Raw genomic sequence first — 20941 nt, 5'->3', positions numbered from 1 at the left:
GGGGAGCTTGTGGGGGAGCCAGGGACAGGAGCACGTGTCTCTAGGGACCTTCCTTACTCCCCAGACCCACTCCTGTGGCACCTAGACTTCTCATCACCAGGATCATGCTTGTAATGGCCTGAACGTCTGCCCCTAGTCTAAACCGAGCAGCTGTGATGGCAGGAGCTAGAACTGTCTGTCTTGCTCACATCGTATCCTCAGGATTCAGCCCAGGACCTGGCCTATGGGAGCTCAGAGAGGGTGTTGAATGACCATGGGTATAGCACCCCAAAGCTGGGGCTGGTGGCCTGTCAAATTCAAGTTCTTAGGGGTGTCAGGTTGGAGGTTCCAGTATTGCCATCCCCTGGTTGGGAGGCTGTGGAGGGGGTATGTGACCTTGGATGTCCGAGTGCTGTGGGAGTCCGGCTCTATCGCAGGCTGGATGACCGTGGACAGCCACGAACCTCGCTGGGCTCTGCTTCCTCATCTGGAAATGGGGACAGGTCAGCAGGCACATGAGTATGTTGGGGGATCATGAAGGTGACGCTGTGAAATGCCTGGCACTGTCTCAGCTTGGGGAGGAGCTCAGAAAGTTCCAGCCACCGCCGTGTGGCTCTAGGAACCACAGGCCAGGCAGCCATCAGAGTGGCCCAGCAGTGCGCATGGGCCCCGAGCTGCATTGTAGCAAGCAGGTGGGCTCCTGACCACTCCTGGCCCACGGGATGGGCGCTGGGCCCCTGCCTCACCACCACCTGATATACAGCGGGCATTAGGCCGCCCAAAGGGGACACTGCATCCTTAGGAAGAAATATGTCCTCATTTTTCTTAAACACCGTTTCCACTGAGTGAAATGTTTAGAAGGGACGCGCAGGGAGAACTTTATTTCCTACCAGGGAGTTCAGAGCCGCCGGGCAGAGCCCATAAAGCACCGGGAGCCTGGTAGCTGACAGGCCACCCGGCCCGGAACACATCACTCACGGATGGGGAGGGGCTGCCAGGCCTGCCCAGCCCGGGGGGACCGCCCCCTGCCAAGGCAGGACAAGCGACTCTGAGCCCCAGATGGTGAGGTGTAGGTGCTGGAGCCTCTCATCCCCTTGGCCCGTCCAGGCTGCTCAGGGCAGGGGAGGGCCTGGCCCCGACCAGGCAAGCGAGGAGGTGCAGCCACTCCAGCCACCTCAACCTCAGGGCCCAGAGATCAGGGACTTGGGGCCCAGGTGCAGCTACAGGCGTCCCCTTTTCCCCATAACTGGCAGGAGTGCTGGCCTTCCCCAGCCTTTGGAGGGAGTGATGAGATTCCTGCCATAACGGGCCCTTCTCCTGAGGCCCTCCCTTCATTTGATTTCTGAAGCTGGCTGATTTGAATATTTATAAATATCAGTAAATTATTTATTGTAGCAATCTGCTGCACCATTTTACCCATCACAGTTAACACTTTAGGGGGCTCCGTGTTATGGGAACCAGGAGTGAGGGTGCAGGGAGTCCTGGAGCTGTCTAGAGCCCACCCAAGAGCATTTATGGGGACCTCGTGGCAGCCGTGGGGCCTTGCTGAGTCCTGGCCTTCGTGTGCTTGGGCTCTGGGGTGTCTTCGTGGCCCCAGGATGTTCCCTCCTCTGTCGAACGGGACGGTGCCAGTGCTTGCTTCACTGGATCATTACGAGGCCTCCTGAGATAGTGCCCAAGAAGGTGTGTGGACACTCCAGTTCTCACCCCTCCTTCTCTGCACCCTGAGCAGGAGATGAGAACTGCCTTCTGGGGACTTGTTGAGTCTGGCGCCCTGGGAGGAAAGGATCGGACCTGGGAGCCGGGGAGGGGCTGTTTGCTGCTGAGCAGGCAGCTTGTGCCTGACCCAGCCCTGCAGCCTCACCTCTTTCCCCTACCTCTGCTGGGACAGGTGAGGTGCCCTGGGCTTGGATCTCGTGCCCCAGGTGTGGCACTGTACTTGCCTGCTTGTCCCCTACCAGGGCTCAGCTGCTTTTTCCCAGGCCCTTGCTTGCCAGGCCCTGGGCTTGGCATAGACAGGGCCCCTCTCACCTGACGGTCTGGAGCCCTTGCACAGGGAGAAGGCTTGCCCGGAGCCCAGCACTAGCGAGGGGCAGGGCCAGGTCATGCCATGGTGCTGTGCCACCTCCCAGGGCTCCCCACCCGGTGCAGCATGCCCGGGGCCAGAAGCTGCAGGCTGGGAGCCCCTGCGCTCCCCGGAGTGCAGGTTTGGCCGCTGCTTGCCCCAGGCCAGCCAGCGCACCTCAGCTGTCCCGCCCCTTGCCTCCAAGGGAGCCTGTTCCCGGGTAAGTAGGACAGGCGTCCACTCACCTTCCCACCCTCCTGCTCAGGCCTGCCTCCTGGGCAGCATTGTTCCCACAGGAAGTGTCCAGTGTAAATAGAGCAGCGGGCAGGCCGGTGGCGGGAAGGAGATGAAAGGGGCAGTGACAGGGCCGGGGACGGATGGCTTCCTCCCATTGAGGCCTGGCCACGGCGTTTATATTTTAGGGAAGAAACTCGGGAATGTTTACACGGGCAGGAGCCTGAGGTCAGACCACAAGGCAGGCAGTCTGTAGGTCCCAGGACCCTGGGAGGGGGAGGGGAGAGAGGCCCCATGGGGTGGCCTGAAGGCAGGCAGCCAGGTGGCCTGGACCTCCACTCTTACACATCCCCCACCCAAAGCCTCAGCCTCTGCCTCCTGCCCTCCACCCGGGCCCACCCCTGGGACCAGCAGTAGAGTCAGAGGGAGGGCAACATCTGGAAAGCAGGTGGGCTGGGGCAGAGCAGCAGCTGGAGGGCAGGTGTAGGGGGCGTAGGCGGAGCAAAGGGGCCTGCAGGCTGGGGGTGGGCCCAGGGTACACAGCTGCCTCGCAGCTGGTGGGGGCCCCTGAGGGCCCAAGCCAGGCACACGCAGCGATCAGGAGAGGGTGGGCTGGACTGGGTGGGCCCAAGCGCCGGGAGGCTCCAGGATGGGTGGGGGCCCAGGGAAGGGGTGTCACCAGCTGCAAGTGAGCTTGCGAGCTTCTGCTTCCCTCTTCCTTGGGATAAATATTTATAGGTTCGTTTGCTGTCTGCCATACACACTTGGCTGCTTACCGACTGGTGAAAACAGAGCAGGCTGTGCACTCCCACCCTTCCCTTCCCCACCAGGGCAGGACAAAGGGGGCCAGGGGAAGCCTGCTGCCTGTGGGTCTGCTGGGGAAAACTTGGTGTCAGGAAGCCTGGTAGCTGGCCCAGAGGTTGGGTGGGATGGTGTGGTCAGGGGCACCTCTCCGAGCTTTGAGAAGGAACCCGTGCTGGTGCTTGGAGACTCGGCGATGTGGACAGTATGGGTAGAGTAGGCGTTCGGCCTGGGCAATGGCAGGGCCTGCCAGAGGACTGGGGGCATCCGAGGGAACCAAGCAGACCCTTCTCTGGTGCTGACCCGGCTGGGATCAGGTCGCTGGGACCTTCCGGGAGCTGGCTCCTGGCAAGGATCTGAGGCCCACTGGGCCTTGTTTATACCAGGGACAAGCACCATGTGTATGAGGCAAGTCTACTTGTGGGATAAGGTCCCTGGGCAGACCCAGGTGTGATCACCCCTGTCCAAGTGTGCCTCCCTCCAGGCTCCCAGGAGTGTGGGTGTCTAGGGTACTGATCTTGTAGGTAAAGCCCCTTCTGATCTCGGACCTGGAAGCAGCGCCCCTGCCCTCGCTCAGACCCCAACCTACGTGGAACTCAGACACGCCCACTCCTCTGTTGAGGGGCATTGAGAGACTTCAGAGGGTCTCCCTGTGTGCAGAGTGAGCTCAGACTGTCTGCTTTGACTACCACCCACCATGGGGTCTGGCACACAGTAGGAGCTCGCTAAATGGACAGATGGACAGGCAGGCAGACACACAAATAGACGTGTGTTTGTGTCTCCCTTGGCCCCTGTGGCAGGTTTCAGGCTTGTTGTGTGTGGCTTGCCCACCCAGGCCCCGGTGCCCCACTCAGGAGCTGAGGGAGGTAGCAGCCTGGCTAGAGGTTCTGGCTACGTCAGGCTGGCGTGCTCCGGAATTCAGCGTGCAGTGGCCACTTCTGGGCTCTCCAGTGGGGTTCTGAGGAATGCCCACTCGCTCCCTCTGTGCTTCTCAGAGCCGGGTGCAGGCTGGGCCTTCCAGGGCTGCAGGAGCTGGCCAAGGCGGAGACGTCCTCAGACAGAGACGTGTGCCCCTGTGCGGAGCTGAGCCCTTGGAGGGCCCTGCTTAAGGACTGGGGAGAAGGGAAGATGATAGAAGACGGCCGGAGGAGACGAGAGGGTCTGTGAAGGGGCCGGGAGACCCCTGATGGAGAAGGGAGTGTGAAAGAACAGGAGCCTTCAGGAGGGCCCCGGGCAGCTGGGAAAAGAGATCTCAGGGCTCTCCAGTGAGCGGAGGTAGGAGTCAGGTGGGCTCAGGGACCAGTCCTGGTGGAGGCGCTGCTGGGGAGGAGGTGCTCGGGTAGGGAGAGGTGCCAGCCGAGTGCAGCTGGGACAGTAGGGCAAGACGCCCGCCCGTTAGCACGGGCTGCCCCTTGCTCTCAGGTATCTCCTCTCTGGCAGGTTGAGCAGTGGAGTCGATTCCAAGTGGAGTCCACCACCATCACTTGCCAGCTTTGCCCCATGCCCACTCCTCAGCCTGACTGCCTCAGGGTCCTTGCGTGTCAAAGGACACACTGCCTCTCATCCTGGGGCATGGGTGGCCTGCCTCTCAGAGGAGATATCTCGGGTCAAGCAAGTATAAGACATACTTCCAGGAACCAGGGACTGGGAAGAGCACTGCCTCTCGTGTCAAAAGAGTCCTTCTTTCACTCACTTGTTCATTTATGATATATTTCTGCGCCCGGCTTAGTACCAGGCTCTGAGGACAGAGTGATAGCTGAGCTTGGCTCCCTGGAGCTCACCGCCCGGTGAAGATGCACCGGGCAGTCTCAGGGCAGTGTGACAAAGCTGCAGTTGGGAAGACCTTGGGCTGGGAGACGGGGCAGAGCAGAGCCTGTGCCGTGGCTGCAGGCGGGTGGCATCCAGGCATGCACGCCTCTGACCTCCCTCTCCATCCCTGCAGCTGAAGGCGCCCGGTGCACTGACCCGCCTGCATGCAAGCCTACAATGGCCGCCAAGCGCAAAGGTGGCCTGAAGCTCAATGCCATCTGCGCCAAGCTGAGCCGCCAGGTGGTGGTGGAGAAGGGAGCAGAGGCTGGCTCCCACACTGAGGGCAGCCCGCTGCGGTCCCGGGACAAGGACGGTGGTGGCACCGAGCCAGGGGTGGCCCGGGCTCCCCGGAGCGAAGAGGACAAGAGGCGGGCGGTGATCGAGAAGTGGGTGAATGGGGAGTACAGCGAGGAGCCAGGACCCGTGCCCATCTTGGGGCGGCTTGTCCGCGAGGGCCTGGAGCTGCCACCCGAGGGTGTCTACATGGTGCAGCCCCAGGGCTGCAGCGATGAGGAGGACCACAGCCAGGAGCCCTCCAAGGATGGCAGCGTCGTCGTGGAGGAGAAGGACTTGGACGGGGTAGCCTCCAAGGACAGCAGCCCCCGTGCCAAGCAGGCTTCAGGTGGGTATCTGAGGCCTGCGTGGCGGGGACCCGGTGGGAGGCCCAGTGGGGAAGCAGCAGCATGTGCACGGAGCACGCCCGCTCCCTCGCTCTGCCTCCAGGGACGGCACTGCCCAGACCCAGTGAGGACTCCTGCGGAGGGGTGGGCTGGGCCAAGGGAACGGCCAGACCGGGTCAGGTGGCTGGCAGCACGTGGCTGGGGCCTCAGGTGAGAAGGAAGGAACCTGAGGAGGGGGCTTCCCAGGTGTGTGAACAGGGCTGGGGGCTGCCCACCACGCAGTGGGTCCTCAGGAAGCAAGGGGTGGCTGGGTGGGCAGACAGAGTGGGGGTGACAACTGTCTGCACACACCTACACGGGGGGAGCTTGTCGGGAGCAGCGGCCAGTGAGGGGCATAAACACCACGAACCACACAAGCGTGTCCGCAAAGGCTGTTTCTCAGGGAGGTTCCTCCAAGAAGCTCTGAGACAGGCCTGTTCTCCCTTCCTGTTTCTCCCCGACGCCCTCACCGCATCTCACAGCTCTCCTGCCCTTTCCCAGGGAAGCTGGCTGTCCTAGGCAGGACCTCTTGGGGTGAGGCCAGGCCCACAAGGACGGCCCAAGCCCACCCAGCCGCACCTGCCCGGACCCGGCCCTCTGGCTGACCTCCTTCCCCTGAGATGGCTGAGGCCCGGCTTTCCTGGAGTCTCCTTGTCTTCACGACTCAGAGCAGCCCCGAGCTCTTCTGATTCAGGGAGGGAGGGCCTGGGGAGTCAGGTGGAAGGGGGTCCCCACTAGGAGCGGAACCCCGGGTCGGGGGTCTTTCCTCCATCTCCTAGCCTCCCTCCCCGCCTGTGCCTGGTGCCCTGAGCCTCCCCTGCCTGCTCCCCTATCCCCTTCCCCCTGCAGTGAGGGGCGCATCACCTCCCTGTGCGGGGAGCCCTGCGCAGCCACATAATTATGCATATAAGATATAAACAGAGCTGTTTAATTATCCTTCGCCACATCAGTGACAGAGTAATTAACAAACATTGCAAGATCAATGAGGAAAAGTGTGACCTTCAGTTTCCTCTGATAGGAAAAGCCCTTGCCATCTCCAGACACAAGGTGATCGTGGTGGGCCTGAGGAGAGGGGAGGGACAGGCCAAGGGCTGCTGTCCCCTAGCGCCCAGGCCCTCCCAGGCCCAGCTCTGCTGGGACTCCAGGCAGGAGTGGGGAGCTGGGGGGCGGGGGGCGGGGCTGAACCGCCAGGAGCCTCGCGGCCCCAGACCTTGCACCTCCAATCCGAGGTCCAGCGGGACTGCAGTCTGACGCCTGGGGGCCCAGCTCAGCCTTGGGCCCCAGCGAGAGGCAGCCGGAACCCTCCCCACCCACTGTGGTCTCGGCCCCCCAGCCACCTTCTCTGGGCACTGGGGTCCGGGGGAGTACAGGCCTCTGGGCAGCCCCCAGGACCCCTGCCCGGCCCCCTCCCTGCTCTGAGCCGCCTGCTCTTCAAAGCCTTCTGTTCCTCTGCCATATATAGCGAGGACTCAGCTGCCTCCAGCTATTTTTAGCCCCTTTCCCTGGTCCCTGAGCCACTGATTCTAGCAACCAGAGCCCACTCCTCCCAGGCTGGGCCCCCACCCTGGCCTAGCTGGTCAAGACGGCGGCCCCCTGGCCCCCCACCCCAGGGCAACAGCTGTCCACGGGATCCTTGTCTCACTGCCCACCTGGGGCCCAGGGGCTGCAGTAGCCCTCCCCTCACCCACCGGCTCCCTAGGACCACAGCCGCCCTCTCTCCAGGGGCTCAGAAAGGAGCTCAGGGCCTCTCTTTCCACATTCTGCGGGCTTTCCCTTGTGCCTAAGCCCAGCCCTGCTCAGTCAGACTGCCTCCAGGTGTGGTCTGAGAACCCCAGACCTGGCAGGCTGGGGGGGGCGTCAGGAGGAGACCACCCCCATCTGCAGCCCTGCTGGGGCTCGGGGCCTCTCCGCTGTGCCTCCCCCTGGCTGTGCCATCAGGTCGCAGCCAGGAGCTCTGCTACTCTGGGCATTCCGGGTGTGCTGGCCCAGACTTGGGTGCAGAGAACATGCATGTCCCCTGGGGATCATGTGGGTCTCACCTTCCTGCGTGCTCCTACCCCGGATTCAGGGCTTAGCACATGGTAGGTGTTGAGCAAGTGTGCAGTGCAGGCATGAGTGCACTGGTGTGCACCGAGAGCCAGCCACACGTCTGCTGCGGTGGAAGGTCGCGCGTGGAAAGAGGTACCTCTCCAGACAAAAACCGCATGCAGAAGGAATCATCTTGCCTCCTGCCATCCTGAGACCCCTCTTGGGGAGCTGGGTATAGGGTTTGAGCTGGTTTGTGTATGTGTGTGTGTGTGTGTGTGTGTTGAGAAGGTAGCTAGGGACACGTGAGCTTGAGTGTGTGTGTGCATTTGCATGTGTCCCACTGGGGAGGTGGCCCAAGCTTCTTAGTGACACAGGCATGCTGTCCCAGGCCGGCCAGGCCAGCCCCGCCCCTCAGGCCCCTACTCTCCTCGGGGTGGCCCACACTTGTGCATGAATGTGCCCGAAGAACACCAGGAGGTTGGAAGGACTCTTCATGTCATCAGTCTTGGCTCAGGTTCGGGGGCCCTGAGTGAGGCTGAAAAACACATTGGCAGGGCCTCTGTCCCTCAGCCCTGTTGTCTGAGATGATAAGCAACCTGGGCCCTGGCAGAAGGCCGGGAGGCTGGGGCCTGGGGAGGCGGAGACAAGCCTCTCATCCTCCCAGGGGCCCAGAGCCTGTGTGCCCATCTGTGGGGTCGGGGGGTGGGTCCTCCAGGCAGGGCCAGCCAGGCCCACCCTGAGCCCTCCTCAGGGACTCCCTCAGCTCCCGGAGTCCCTCCTGATTGCCCTGCCACTGGCCCACATCCCTACCTGTCGTCGGCCGCCTGTTTTCATCCCCATCCCTGGGAGGCAGGCTGGGATGTGGCCTTACTTCCAGTAAAATGACTTCTCTTTCATATTAGGCCAAGGCGCAAGAACGGAGACATTTATGAAACTTTGTTTAATGTACTGAAAAGCCATCGGCCAGAACATTTAGGAAATTGATTTTCCTGGCATTGATGAACTCGTTTTATTTTACCCCAGTATTAATTACTTTTTTTTTAAACAAATTAATTTAAGAGTCGTAAAACCTAACAAGTGAGCCAAATGTCCATAGATCATGTCCTGCTCCGCCCCCTCCCCACACTGGCCTCCTCCTTCCTTGGGTGGGGGCCCACCGGGAGAGGGGTGGCTCCTGTCCCTTGGCTACCCTGCTGCCTCCCAGAGGTGACTGCCCTCTTCTCCCTGCCACAGGAGAGGCCTCCTCGCTGCGGGACTACGCGGCCTCCACCATGACTGAGTTCCTCGGCATGTTTGGCTATGACGACCAGAACACGAGGGACGAGCTGGCCAGGAAGATCAGCTTCGAGAAGCTGCATGCGGGGTCCACCCTTGAGGCAGCCGCCTCCTCCATGCTGCCCACCTCGGAGGATGCCCTGAGCAAGCGGGCGCGTTTCTCGAAGTACGAGGAGTACATCCGCAAGCTCAAGGCCGGCGAGCAGCTCCCCTGGCCGGCCCACAGCACCAAGGCTGAGGACCGCGCGGGCAAGGAGATGGCGGGCCCCCTGCCCGGCCTGCGGCTGCCCAGTAACACAGCACAGCTGGAGACCAAGGCCACCATCCTGCCCCTGCCCTCGCACAGCAGTGCCCCCATGCAGGGCCTCATGGCCCGTGCCTCTAAGTATGACTTCTTCATCCAGAAACTGAAGACGGGTGAGACCCTGAGGCCCCAGAATGGGAGCACCTACAAGAAGCCATCCAAGTATGACCTGGAGAACGTCAAGTACCTGCACCTCTTCAAACCTGGGGAAGGCAACCCCGACATGGGCGGGGCCATAGCCTTCAAGACGGGCAAGGTGGGGCGCCCCTCCAAGTACGATGTCCGGGCCGTCCAGAAGCCGGGCCCCACCAAGGTTCCGCCCACCCCCAGCCTGGCTCCCACACCCCTCGCCAGCGTGCCCAGTGCCCCCAGCGCCCCTGGGCCAGGACCTGAGCCACCTGCCTCCCTGCCTTTCAACACTCCTGAATACCTGAAGTCGACCTTCTCCAAAACAGACTCCATCACCACAGGGACCGTCTCCACTGTCAAGTAAGGCGTGCCCCGCCCCAGGCCCGGGACTGCAGTAGCTGGGGGGCCCACTTCCCTGACGCTGGAGTTCGTGCTTGCAGACACCCCACTCACTCATCCCACTGCGTGCCCAGGCCCGCACACGCTTGTATTCTCATACGTGTGTTCCCACACACACTCCTCCGCCTACAGAATGGCCCGTGCTCAGTTTGTGCAGCGACACATCACATGTCTTGCCACGCACACACACTCATGCACTGGGTACTTCTGTGCAGTGCTCATCTGCTGACGTGCCCACCGTGGCCTGCTGTGACCCCTATTTACCCATGACAGGCTTTCTTTGCCTGCTGCCACGAGGCCAAATGCAGGCTTGTGGTTGGCTGGAAAGCCATTCTCCGGGTCCTGAGTTCAGAGCCTGGGCCATGAGAAAGGCATGGAGAGAAGCAGGAGGCTGGGCGTGGGGTGGGTACGCTCTGTGCTAACCCCCAGGTAATGGTAAAGTGACCTATGGCTGAATGTGTGGGGCTGAGCGAGAAACCTCCCTGCACACCTACCCTGGGGGCCGGGCTAACAGCCTGGGAGCAGAGCTGGGAGCCACCCTTGGCATGGGGGAGAGGCTTTTCCCCCCACCAGCCAGCTTGCTTGGCACTGCCCTTGCCTCTTCCCCTGGGGTCTTCCCCTGTGGCACTATCACCCCTCCTCAGCCAGCAGTCTCCTGACTCCCCGCGTGTGAGGGGGGCCAGCCTCTAGCCTCCCGGCTTCCTACCCAGTTGGACTCTAGGCCAGGCCCGACCCCGAGGTGGAGCCCTCCAGCCTTGCTGGAACTGGACTCACTGAACCTGTGCCAGGCTTCTGCCAAAGGGCCTTCTTAGTCCCCCCTTGGGAGCCTCAGAACACGCCAGAGCGAGGGAGAGAAAGGCCAGGGCTCTGGGGCAGCAGGCTGCCCCTCCATGTTCCTGGGGCCTGAGGCCTCCCTCTGTCCACTAATCGACTATGCCCTGTGTGTCTCTCGCCAGGAATGGATTGCCCACAGATAAACCAGCTGTCACCGAAGATGTAAACATTTACCAGAAATATATTGCCAGGTAGGCACTTGGGGAGGAGACTGCCACAGAGAGGTTAGAGGGTGCCAGGAATACTTGGGGACTGGGGACACACACATCTATCTAACTGCCAGTGCCCAGGTTCCCATGATCTCCCCACCCCACACTCATGCCCCCAAGCGCCCCGTCTCAGAGCCCCTGCTCCCTGATATGGTCCGGGCTACACACCCTTACGCAGATATCCCCTGGGTTGGGCCAAGGTCCCCAAAGGGGCACAGAGGCAGGGCCCAGCCACAGGTGAGTGTAGGGTGCCCTCCACAGCTCGCACAGAGCCTTGGTGGGGTGCAGGCGACGTGGAGCTGTCGGACCAGAAGGGGTGTGGGCAGCTGTCCTCTGCCATGGCCTGGGTGTGCTCCCCCGGGCCAGGCCTCACCCTCACCACCTGGCTCCAGCCTGCCTCTATACATCCTTAAGGCAGCGGGACTGGCAGGCAGAGAACCTTCGTCTCAACGGATTCCCCCGAATCAGGCCCTGGGCCGCAGGCACTGACTGGGCAGCACATGGCAGGGCTGTGCCCTGGCATCTGCCTTTCTGCTGATCTTTCAGGTTCTTCCTGTCCTGTGCTGTCTCCACCCGCCTGTCCCTCTCTGTCTTCTCAGCTTTGCTCTGCTCTCTTTATTATTATTATTATCATTATTATTAGTGCCTCAGCAGATGGCCCTTTTGGCAGCTTCAGCTTAAATATTTATTTGCAAGTGGTTCTTGCCCTTACGAGGGGAGCTTCCCTCCCACAATCTCAAGCCATCCTTGGTGGGCAGGCGGGCTGAGCTGACTGCCTTCTCCACAGTTATGGGGTGCTCTCCCCAAGGCGGCCATCACCGAGGCCGTGCGAACCACACCCCGGCAGCATCGGGGCCTGGGGGAGGCCCAGGTTTCCTGGGAGCAGAGCTGTGGCCAGGCAGACGGTGCTCCTGGCTGCGGAGCTGGCTGGAGAGTGTGCTCCCTGCCACGGGAAGCCAAACAGATGCTGTGCTTTAAAAATTCATAACTCTGGACTGTTTCAAGTGTCAGAAAAGCTCAGGACAGAGAGAGCCCCTTAACACCTCTCAGCAGCAGAGGCCTGGGCTGGCCCGGCCGGCGTCCACAGCACCTGGCCCCATGCTGGGGAGGGGGCAGGCGGGCAGCACCTGCAGAGAAGGCAGCCGGGCCACACCGGAGCCCCCGCCGTCACCATCCCATCCCGTCCGGGGTCTCTTCCCGTCTCTGTCCTGACTCTCAGTGGCCCCGGCTTCTTCCTCCCCACCTCGAGGCCAGCTCTGCGCCTCACCTGGCACTCACTCCCAGGGCAGGCGGGCGGGGCTTCCGCTCAGTGGGTCTAGGAGTCCTGCTGGCCCCGAGCTCCAGAAGCATTTCTCTGGGGTGTAGGCAGACTCCTCCTGGCTGCTCAGGCCGAGGGCCCTGGAAGAGTCGTCCTGGAGGCTGGCCTCAGAGTGGCCTGAGCCTGCCCCCTCCTCTCTGCAGGTTCTCGGGCAGTCAGCACTGTGGCCACATCCACTGTGCCTACCAGTACCGCGAGCACTACCACTGCCTCGACCCTGAGTGCAACTACCAGGTACGGCCCTGGGCCGGCGGCCCTGCTCCTCCCACTGCCATAGCTGTGGAAGAACATCTCAGAAGTGGGATGGGGGTACGCAATCTGCTCAGACCACCTGAGCTTGACTCAGGTGGGCAGAGAGCCCAGAAAAACCACCAGCCATCCATGTCCCCTGATTTCTACCCACACAGCATCTAATGGGATCTGGCACCATGTACATCCTGGTGATAATAATTTAAGCTCCCATTCATTGAGCATCTGCCATGCACCAAGGCCTGCCAGACGGCCTCGGTACCTTATCTAATTGACTGACCCAGTGTCCCTATGAGGTGGTATTACTGCCCCATTTTGTAGATGATGACATTGATGTTCAAAGAGATTGTCACTTATGTCCAAAGCCACCCTCTGTTAAGTGCAAAGCTAGCAAATGAGATAGGAGCATGCGCACTCTGCCCAAGGGCTCTCCCTCCTTCTCACCAGGAAGCCCAGCCTGGCATAGTCTGTAGGTGGCACTGGGAAAAATAGGTTGTCACTCAGCAGAGCTCCTGCCTTAAAGGCCTAGCTTGACTTGTCTCCATCCTGGACATGACTACTGAGAGCCTGGGAGAGGTCAAGAAGGGTCTGTGGTTCTAGAACCTTCGGCTTGCTCCTGTGTGTGCTGCCCCAAAGTCCAGTGTGCTGCCCCAACCCAAAGCAGGGTTATTTGTAGGGAGACCTGAGGGCCCTGGGGCTGGTGCCCTTAGCAGACCGTAGGCCCGGCTCCTGCCAACCTGGCACTCTCCTGCAGAGGTTCACGAGCAAGCAGGACGTGATCCGGCACTACAACATGCACAAGAAGCGCGACAACTCCCTGCAGCACGGCTTCATGCGCTTCAGCCCGCTGGACGACTGCAGCGTCTACTACCACGGCTGCCACCTCAACGGGAAAAGCACCCACTACCACTGCATGCAGGTGCCCGCCGGCCACGGACCCCAGAGGCAGGCTGCGGGGACGGGGGTCCTCGTGGGCCCGGAGCCTCCCTTCCCCACCCGGGACAGGGACGGGCGGCGATGGAGGGAGTCCTGGGTGCCCGGTGGGCCGCGTCTGGTGGGCCAGGGCGGGGCCTTCCCCATGGCCATACTTGGTGTGGGTGAAATTCAGTGAGCTGTTTATACAGACCAACATTTTTCAGGCTTTAACACCAAGAGCAGCATCACAAATGATTCCTGAGGAGGTTTTTGTTTAATTCTTTGTTTTAATGCCACGCAGAGTCTGGGCTTTTTCAAGGTGTCAGGTCCAGGGGGAGCAACTTGGGGTTGCAAATAACAGCGTCCGCGCCTCCCCCGGTATTTGTCAGGGGGTTGTTATGGCCTCCATGGAACAACCTGGGCCATGAGGAGAGGGGGGCTCACTCTCTGGGCTCTGAGACGGTGCAGACACTGGCACGGCCCAGCCTTCAAGAGTGTTCAGATTCCACTGCTTTTTACTCAATATGGCAACGTTGCCTGCCTTGGCCCAGCCAGGGTGGGGTGGGAAGGGCCCTTTGCCAGAAACGGTCCACTAAGAGAGTCCCTGGGCTAAAGGTGACCGCCAGGCCCCAGGGTCTAGCCCTGCCCACTCGTAGGGGCTTCAGAGGTAGGGCCGGATCGGGACTTGCAACCCGCCCTCTGCAGCACGGGCTCCCACGCCTGTGCCTGGGGTGTCCAGAGGCCCCGAGACTCAGCGGCTCAGACCCTTCCCAGCCTGACCTCAGCACGGGCGAGGCCCAGCGACCTCAGGGATCTTGCAGGTGCCAAAGCTCCCCCGAGCAGGAGGTCAGCCTGGCAGCCCCAGCCATACCCAGCAGAACAGCTGCTCTGACCTCGGCCCAGTTCCTGGCCTCAGTCTCCCTGACCGCCGTTCTGACCCCTGCAGGTGGGCTGTAACAAGGTGTACACAAGCACGTCAGATGTGATGACGCATGAGAACTTCCACAAGAAGAACACGCAGCTCATTAACGACGGCTTCCAGCGCTTCCGAGCCACCGAGGACTGCGGCACAGCCGACTGCCAGTTCTACGGGCAGAAGACCACACACTTCCACTGCAGGTAAGCAGGGGCCTGGCCAGGGAGGCTTCCTGGCCTGGGGAAGGGACGGGAGGCCAGGAACCAGGCCCGGGACACCTCAAGGACCCGTCCTCCAGGGCATAGGTGCAGGTGTGCAGGGCCACGCAGAGGCCCCGCCCTAGTGTCCAGCCTGGTTTTCCAGCTGGAAGCCCGTCCCTCCTGGGGCCACTGTGGGAGTGGGACAGGGCCTCCTGGCCCCATGACAGGCTCCCCGTGTCCCATCCAGGCGCCCTGGCTGCACGTTCACCTTCAAGAACAAGTGTGACATTGAGAAGCACAAGAGCTACCACATCAAGGATGACGCCTACGCCAAGGATGGCTTCAAGAAGTTCTACAAGTACGAGGAGTGCAAGTACGAGGGCTGCGTGTACAGCAAGGCCACCAACCACTTCCACTGCATCCGCGCCGGCTGCGGCTTCACCTTCACCTCCACCAGCCAGATGACCTCCCACAAGCGCAAGCACGAGCGGCGGCACGTCCGCTCCTCGGCCATGCTGGGGCTGCCGCCCGCGCTGCTGGGCGCCAAGGACACGGAGCACGAGGAGTCGAGCAACGACGACCTGGTCGACTTCTCTGCCCTGAGCAGCAAGAACTCCAGCCTGAGCGCCTCCCCCACCAGCCAGCAGTCCTCCGCCTCCCTGGCCACCGCCTCCGCCACCGTGGAAGCTGTGCCCAGTGCCACCAAGCCTCCCAACAGCAAGATCTCCGGGCTGCTGTCCCAGGGCCTGCCGGGCTCCATCCCCCTGGCACTGGCCCTCTCCAACTCGGGCCTGCCCCCCGCCGCTCCCTACTACAACATGCTTCCGGGTCGGGGGAGCGCCTCCCTGCCCGTGGGCGCCGCCGGCCTCATGGGTGCCATGTCCTCCACAGCGGCAGCCCCAGCGCCTCCCGACACGCCCACCCTGGCTGCCCCAGGAGTCGGCGACGCAGCGGCGGCCTCTGTCACAGTGGCCCCTGCCTCCATCGTGGAGAGGATCTCTGCGAGCAAGGGTCTCATCTCACCCATGATGGCCAGGCTGGCCGCGGCAGCCCTCAAGCCCTCCACCACCTTTGACCCAGGTGAGCAGGCTGGGCCTTGCCCAGGCAGCAAGCAGCTTGTGGACCCCGGGACCCCCCAGGCACAGGTGACGGCCGGCCCGGGGGTGGGGAGGGGCTGGCAGAGATGTCTTTCCCTCGCCTCCCTTCCAGCCCCCGGCCTTTGCCTGGTCTCTGCCTCCATCCTGTCTGTTTCCTATTTGAGGCGCCTCATTTGGCCATTCCACCCGAGGCAGCTCTTGCCTGCTTCCTCATCTCCCCGGGAGCCTGGGCATCCCCGGGGCAGCTGCGGGCTCCTCACCCCTCGCCCCCATGTCTTCCCACCCTTCCTGACGGGAGTGGCCCCAGACCCCCAGGCTTCACTACGGCCTCTCCCTGCAACCCAGGGGCACATGAGTCCAGCCCAGTGGTGGAGTGGCTGCACTTCAGGATGCCCTGTCCCATCTCTCCCTCTCCTTCAGTGCTGTCTGGTAGAGGGAACCTTCTAGTCTGCACGGTCCAGTACAGTAGCCACTAGTCACATCTGGCTGTTGAGTCCTTGAAATGGCCTAGGAACTGGATTTCAGTTAGAATTACTTTAGCCTCGCCACACCTGGCCAGTGGCTGCCGTCGGACAGCGTGGCCGGAGCCTCAGAGCGCAACCTCTGGGTTCCCCCTGGCTGGCTGTGGGGAGCAGTTCTCTTTTCTCTCCAGTTTTCCGCTCTTTTTAAGTTTCGCCTACTGTTTATCTCTGGAATTCTTTGGCTTTTCGGTTTGCCTGGCTCCTCCTCTTGTTTCCCCTGTTCTGGGTAATCAGGGTTAGTTGTCTGAGAGCCAGGCACTGAGCTGGTGCTGGGGACCCAGACAGACAGAAGTCCTGCCCTGTGGAGCTGATGGGACAGAGGGAGAGTCTCCCTCCTGGGCAAAGCTGGGAGGCAGCGAGCTTAAGACTCAGACCTCGGCAGTGCGGCTGCTGAGCCCACGTGCCCTGCAAGGGTCTGCCCAGATCCCCCAGGGGGTCGTCAGTGCTGGTGGGGGTACAGGGCCACGTTTCCCTAGGGACCTTGGGTGAGTGAGTGGGAGACCCTGGAATGTGGACTTGAGTTCAGAGAACTGTCATGTCCCCAGGGGGACACTCCTATCAGCTGGTCCCTTGGAGTGACCCACCTTCCATTTCAAGTGTGGGAGGGACAGCAGGACTGCCAGGCCACGCCCTTCTGGCCAGGGCCACACTAGACCATCAAGCACTTTTTCATTAGAAAAATCTCCTTCCACAGAAGAAAGGTCAAGCGAAGGGGAGGGGGGCCCATTTTCCTTTATTTTTTAATAAAATGCCACTTGCTGTCTGTGAAGCAGCTCTCTGTCAGCTACAGTGCCTTGGGGCAGATTAATATTTTAGTCACTTGGGGATTGTGGAGAGAGGCTCAGTGGACATGTTCCTGTCAGCAACTTCTTTACCCCTGCTCTGCCCGGCCTCCCAAATCCCCTGCCCACCCGGCTCCCGCCTCTCCCCCCCGCGCCCACACGGCACCCCAGCAGCTCCCACCCAGACCCGGCCCAACCCGGCCTGGCCAGAGCCGGCCTCATGTCCCTGCCCTGGACAGCTTGACGGGCGAGGTCACGTAGTTTGAACCGCCCTGATTGGCTGTCAGCTTCCATAGCCCTGACCCAGCAGACGCCCCTCCTGGGCATGCTCCGTGGAAGGCAGGGCTGTCGCCCCGGCAACAGTGGGCTGGGGACCTGCGGAGGGGGTGCAGCTCCCAGTGTAGATCTGCCACTTTCCCTCAGCATTAACAGAGTCTTTAATAAAAGCCTAAGCGGCAGCCCCACAAATTGACTGTGACAGTCGGTGGAGAAAATGAAGGCCCCCACCCCTGTCCCGGCCCCCGCCCCAGCCTCCTGCCCTTCTCCTCCAGGAGGCCCAGAGCCAGGACAACTTTGACATAATTTTGCAATAATTATCACTTGAAGAATTGCCACACAGGGGTAAGTGTCACAAGTGATCATGTCAATGGGGAGAATTGCTGACCAGAAGCCAGGGCTCCCCCAGGGCCCCAGCCCACCCAGCCTGCTGTCCTCCCATCAGGGGCTTCCGGTATGTGCCCGTATGAAGCCCTCAGCCTCTCTAACACCATCTTCCCTCTCTTCCCCTGTAGGAAACGGGCAGCAGGCCACCCCTGCCAGGTTCCCCGCAGCCTCGGTGAAACAGGAGCCCGGTGAGAACACTGGGGCCCCAGTTCCCCAAGAGGCTTCCCAGGACCGCAGTTTAGACCTGACTGTGCAGGAGCCCAGGTGAGGCGATGTGGGGCCTCCCAGCCCTGCTCCCCTGCCGGAGGCTCCGGGGACCGCGCCCTCAGAGCCAGATGCCACAGGGGCCGGCCCCTCACGGAAAGGGTCACCCTCCTGTCCAGCACAGGTGGCAGTGGGGCCGGAGCCCCGGGGGTGGGCTGGGAGGGGTGCATCTCTGGGCTCAATCCCACAAACTTCTGAGCTAAAGCCCCTTGGTTTGTATGTTCCAGTAATGAATCAAATGGCCACGCAGTCCCGGCAAATTCATCTCTTTTATCCTCGCTTATGAATAAGGTAAGAACCATCCATCACACGCCTCCCATTCCCCCACCCAGAGAAATTAAAGCTGTGCTGGGGGGTGGGGGGGATGTGTTTGTTTTTTAATGTTTTGCCTCTAATAAGATGAGTTTGTACCATTTAAATTTTGAGGCCATTTTTCATCGGATATAATTTCAGAGCCACTGCTTACAAATTAATTTAATGAACTGGCTGAAGAAATATATTCCAGCCTCTGACACCCTTTTTTTCCCTTCAGACGGAGGGCTCCAGAAGCTTTCCCAGAGCCCTCTAACTTCTTTCGCTCTTAGTTATTAATTTTATATATTTATTTTATATATTTTTTGTTTGTTTAAAAAGGGATGGGGGAGGGGTGACTAAAGTGGAAGCAAAGCATCAATTTCCACTTTTCGGGCTGAGTGATGGTCTCGGACGCCTTCTGCAGAGGTCGCTCCAGAATATTTATTTTAAATAATGCAGAGTCTTTGTAAATTATACATCATCTCAAATATATTTTCCCCCTTCACATGATAAATTTGACTACAGCAAGATTAATTTGGTCACTGTACACAAGTGACTGCTGAAGGAGCCAGGCCTGGGCCGGACCTCATGGGTGGGGGTCCTGGCGGGGCCCTTGGTGGGGAAGGAGCCCCCGCTGCCCTCTGCCCCAGGTGCCCTTGTCCTTTGTCATCCTCCCTCCCCTGCTTGCTGTCTTGCACCCCTGTTCCCGTCTTGCGTCACTGCCCCTTGCAGCCCCTCGTTCCTTGTTGGAGCCCCATGCTCTTCCATGGGGGCTCCCCCTCCCCGCCGCCCATCCTCTCGACCCTCCCTCTCTGTGCCTCCTTTGTGTGCCTCTCTTGTTCTCAAGAAATTCGTAGGGGTTCCCCCATCCCTCCTCCTCCTGCACTTCTTTTGAAAATAACCAGGGAGCCGCTAAGTCTGGGGAAAACTAGGCTGGAGTGTGTGCCCCGGGTCTCGGCCTCCACTTGAGTGATGGAGCCTCGCAGCACGGGGCGTGTGTGGAGGAGCCCCGGCATGTCCACGGGGCCAGGGCAGCGTCCATTCAGAGAGGGCTCTTCTGTAGCCCAAGCCACGTGGGATCAGGCCTCCTCTCCTCCCTGCTGCTGGCTCTACAGTGCTCTGGCCCATCTCAAGAAGCCCGAGCTGCCCAGAGCTGCTGCTGCTCCCAGGCAGCCACGTCTGTGTCCCGAGGCCCCGCAGGCCCAGGCACAGCACTGTCCTCCTTGCAGATGTCTCAGGGCAACCCCAGCCTTGGCAGCCTGCTGAACATCAAGATGGAAGCGGAGGGGGGCGCTGCCGTGGAGTCCTCGCCCTTCCTGGGCAAGGCCGTGAAGGCGCTGGTTCAGGAGAAGCTGTCAGAGCCCTGGAAGGTGTACCTTCGCAGGTGAGGGGCCTGCTGGCAAAACAAGGGCGAGGGAAGGGCCAGCCCCTCCACCTGCCCCACTGCACCACGCCAGGGTCCCAGGCTCTCTCCTAACCACGGCTTCTCTGCCAGGTTCGGTACCAAGGACTTCTGCAACGCCCAGTGCGACTTCCTTCACAAGGCCCACTTCCACTGCGTGGTGGAGGAGTGCGGGGCACTTTTCAGCACCCTGGACGGCGCCATCAAGCACGCCAAGTGAGTCGGGGGCTGTGGGCCCACTTGAACCTAAGCCCCTAATCCCAGCCTGGCTCTGGGCTGGGTGGGGGTGGGGGCTGCACAGGCTTCTAGCTGCCTTCCGGCAGGACCCATGTGCAGTTCCCAGCAGATTCAGAAGCTGAGCCGGCTTCTTCTCAGAAGGTGCTACCCGAAAAAATGTGGGCTTCCCCTTGCTTGCACCTGCGCAGCCTGTAGTCAGGTTCCTCTGAGCCCAGGCCCCACCTGGAGGCCCTGAGCGAGAGCTGCTGCCCCAGGCCCAGTGCAGCCAGCAACCATACCACAGATGCAGCCTGCAGAGCCAGCGGGGGAGACCCAGCCCTGACCCAGCCAGGGACCTAGGTGAAGCCTTTTCCAAGCCACAGTACTGCATTTGCAGATTCTCTTTAACCTAAAAATAATGAAATTAATTTGTAAAACCCATTGAGGCAAAAAGCGGCAAGCCCTGCTGCCCGCTGTAATTGAACCCAGAACTTGGAAACATTTAAAACAGAGCTTCATGCTCGCCGAGCGGCCGATCGGGCTCTCATTGCTCAGGCAGCCCAGCTGCTAGTCGGCCGACAGTACCGAACACTGAGACCAACCTTAAATCTCAGAGCAGATTCTGGAAAGCCAGGCTTCACGAGCCGGGCCCTGCTGTCCCTGTCCCCTGTTCCGTGTGGGGAAGAGGTAGGGACAGACACATCGGGAAGGTCGCAGTAGGAAGGTGTACTAGGGCTGAGCCAGGAGCCAGGTTCAGGACCGGTGGACACAGCAGCCTGCCCTCAGCTGTCCCCTCCTAGGGGGCTCACGCCTAGCACTGGGGGCGAGGGGGCGGCCCCGGGCCCCCAGGCAGGCAGGCCGGCCCAGCCAAGGAAGGGCAGCCTGCTCAGGGCCTCCCCTCCCGAGCTGAGGCGTCCTCTCCTGCCTCTTGCAGCTTCCACTTCCGGACGGAGGGCGGAGCAGTGAAAGGAAGCACAGAGGCCTCGTTCCCGGCCTCAGCCGCTGAGACCAAAGCTTCCTTGGCGCCCTCGTCCCCTCCAGCGCCTCCCGTCACCACAGCCATGGCTTCCTCTCTGGAGGGACCCGCTCCCAGCCTGGCGGCCGTGCCCTCCACCCCCACCCTGCTCGCCTGGAGGCAGCTGGCTTCCGCCGTACCCCAGATGCCTCAGATTCCAGCAGCAGTGCCTCACCTGCCCGCTTCGCCCTTAGCAACGACTTCTCTAGAAAACGCCAAGCCCCAGGTCAAGCCCGGATTCCTCCAGTTCCAGGAGAAGTGAGTCCCTCGATGAGCCGGGAGTCCCTTGTGCCCCGTGTGTCTCGGGAGTAGGTGCTAGCGAGGTAGCCGAGGAGGCCCTGCTGTCCCCAGCCTTCCCAGGACA

General features: G+C 61.2%; 1 protein-coding gene across 8 annotated transcripts in view; it reads left to right on the top strand.

The window, feature by feature from the left end:
* The window catches only part of CASZ1 (castor zinc finger 1), a 144678-nt gene that overhangs the window by 112793 nt on the left and 10944 nt on the right, over window positions 1-20941 (top strand). For 5 of the 8 annotated variants that reach the window (XM_057499709.1, XM_057499707.1, XM_057499708.1 and 2 more), the window contains 12 exons: window positions 5022-5510; window positions 8809-9643; window positions 10639-10707; window positions 12187-12277; window positions 13047-13211; window positions 14154-14326; window positions 14571-15403; window positions 17515-17650; window positions 17878-17941; window positions 19174-19328; window positions 19440-19562; window positions 20497-20835. In XM_057499709.1, the coding sequence (XP_057355692.1) occupies window positions 5022-5510; window positions 8809-9643; window positions 10639-10707; window positions 12187-12277; window positions 13047-13211; window positions 14154-14326; window positions 14571-15403; window positions 17515-17650; window positions 17878-17941; window positions 19174-19328; window positions 19440-19562; window positions 20497-20835 (3472 nt within the window). The remainder of the gene's footprint in view (window positions 1-5021; window positions 5511-8808; window positions 9644-10638; window positions 10708-12186; window positions 12278-13046; window positions 13212-14153; window positions 14327-14570; window positions 15404-17514; window positions 17651-17877; window positions 17942-19173; window positions 19329-19439; window positions 19563-20496; window positions 20836-20941) is intronic. The other 3 variants (XM_057499711.1, XM_057499710.1, XM_057499706.1) reach the window with 2 other exon arrangements.

The sequence above is a fragment of the Manis pentadactyla genome, chromosome 4, assembly GCF_030020395.1.
Source record: "Manis pentadactyla isolate mManPen7 chromosome 4, mManPen7.hap1, whole genome shotgun sequence".
NCBI lineage: Eukaryota > Metazoa > Chordata > Mammalia > Pholidota > Manidae > Manis > Manis pentadactyla.
The sequence above is the reverse complement of the archived record's forward strand: the minus strand, read 5'-3'. Positions and strand labels throughout refer to the sequence as shown.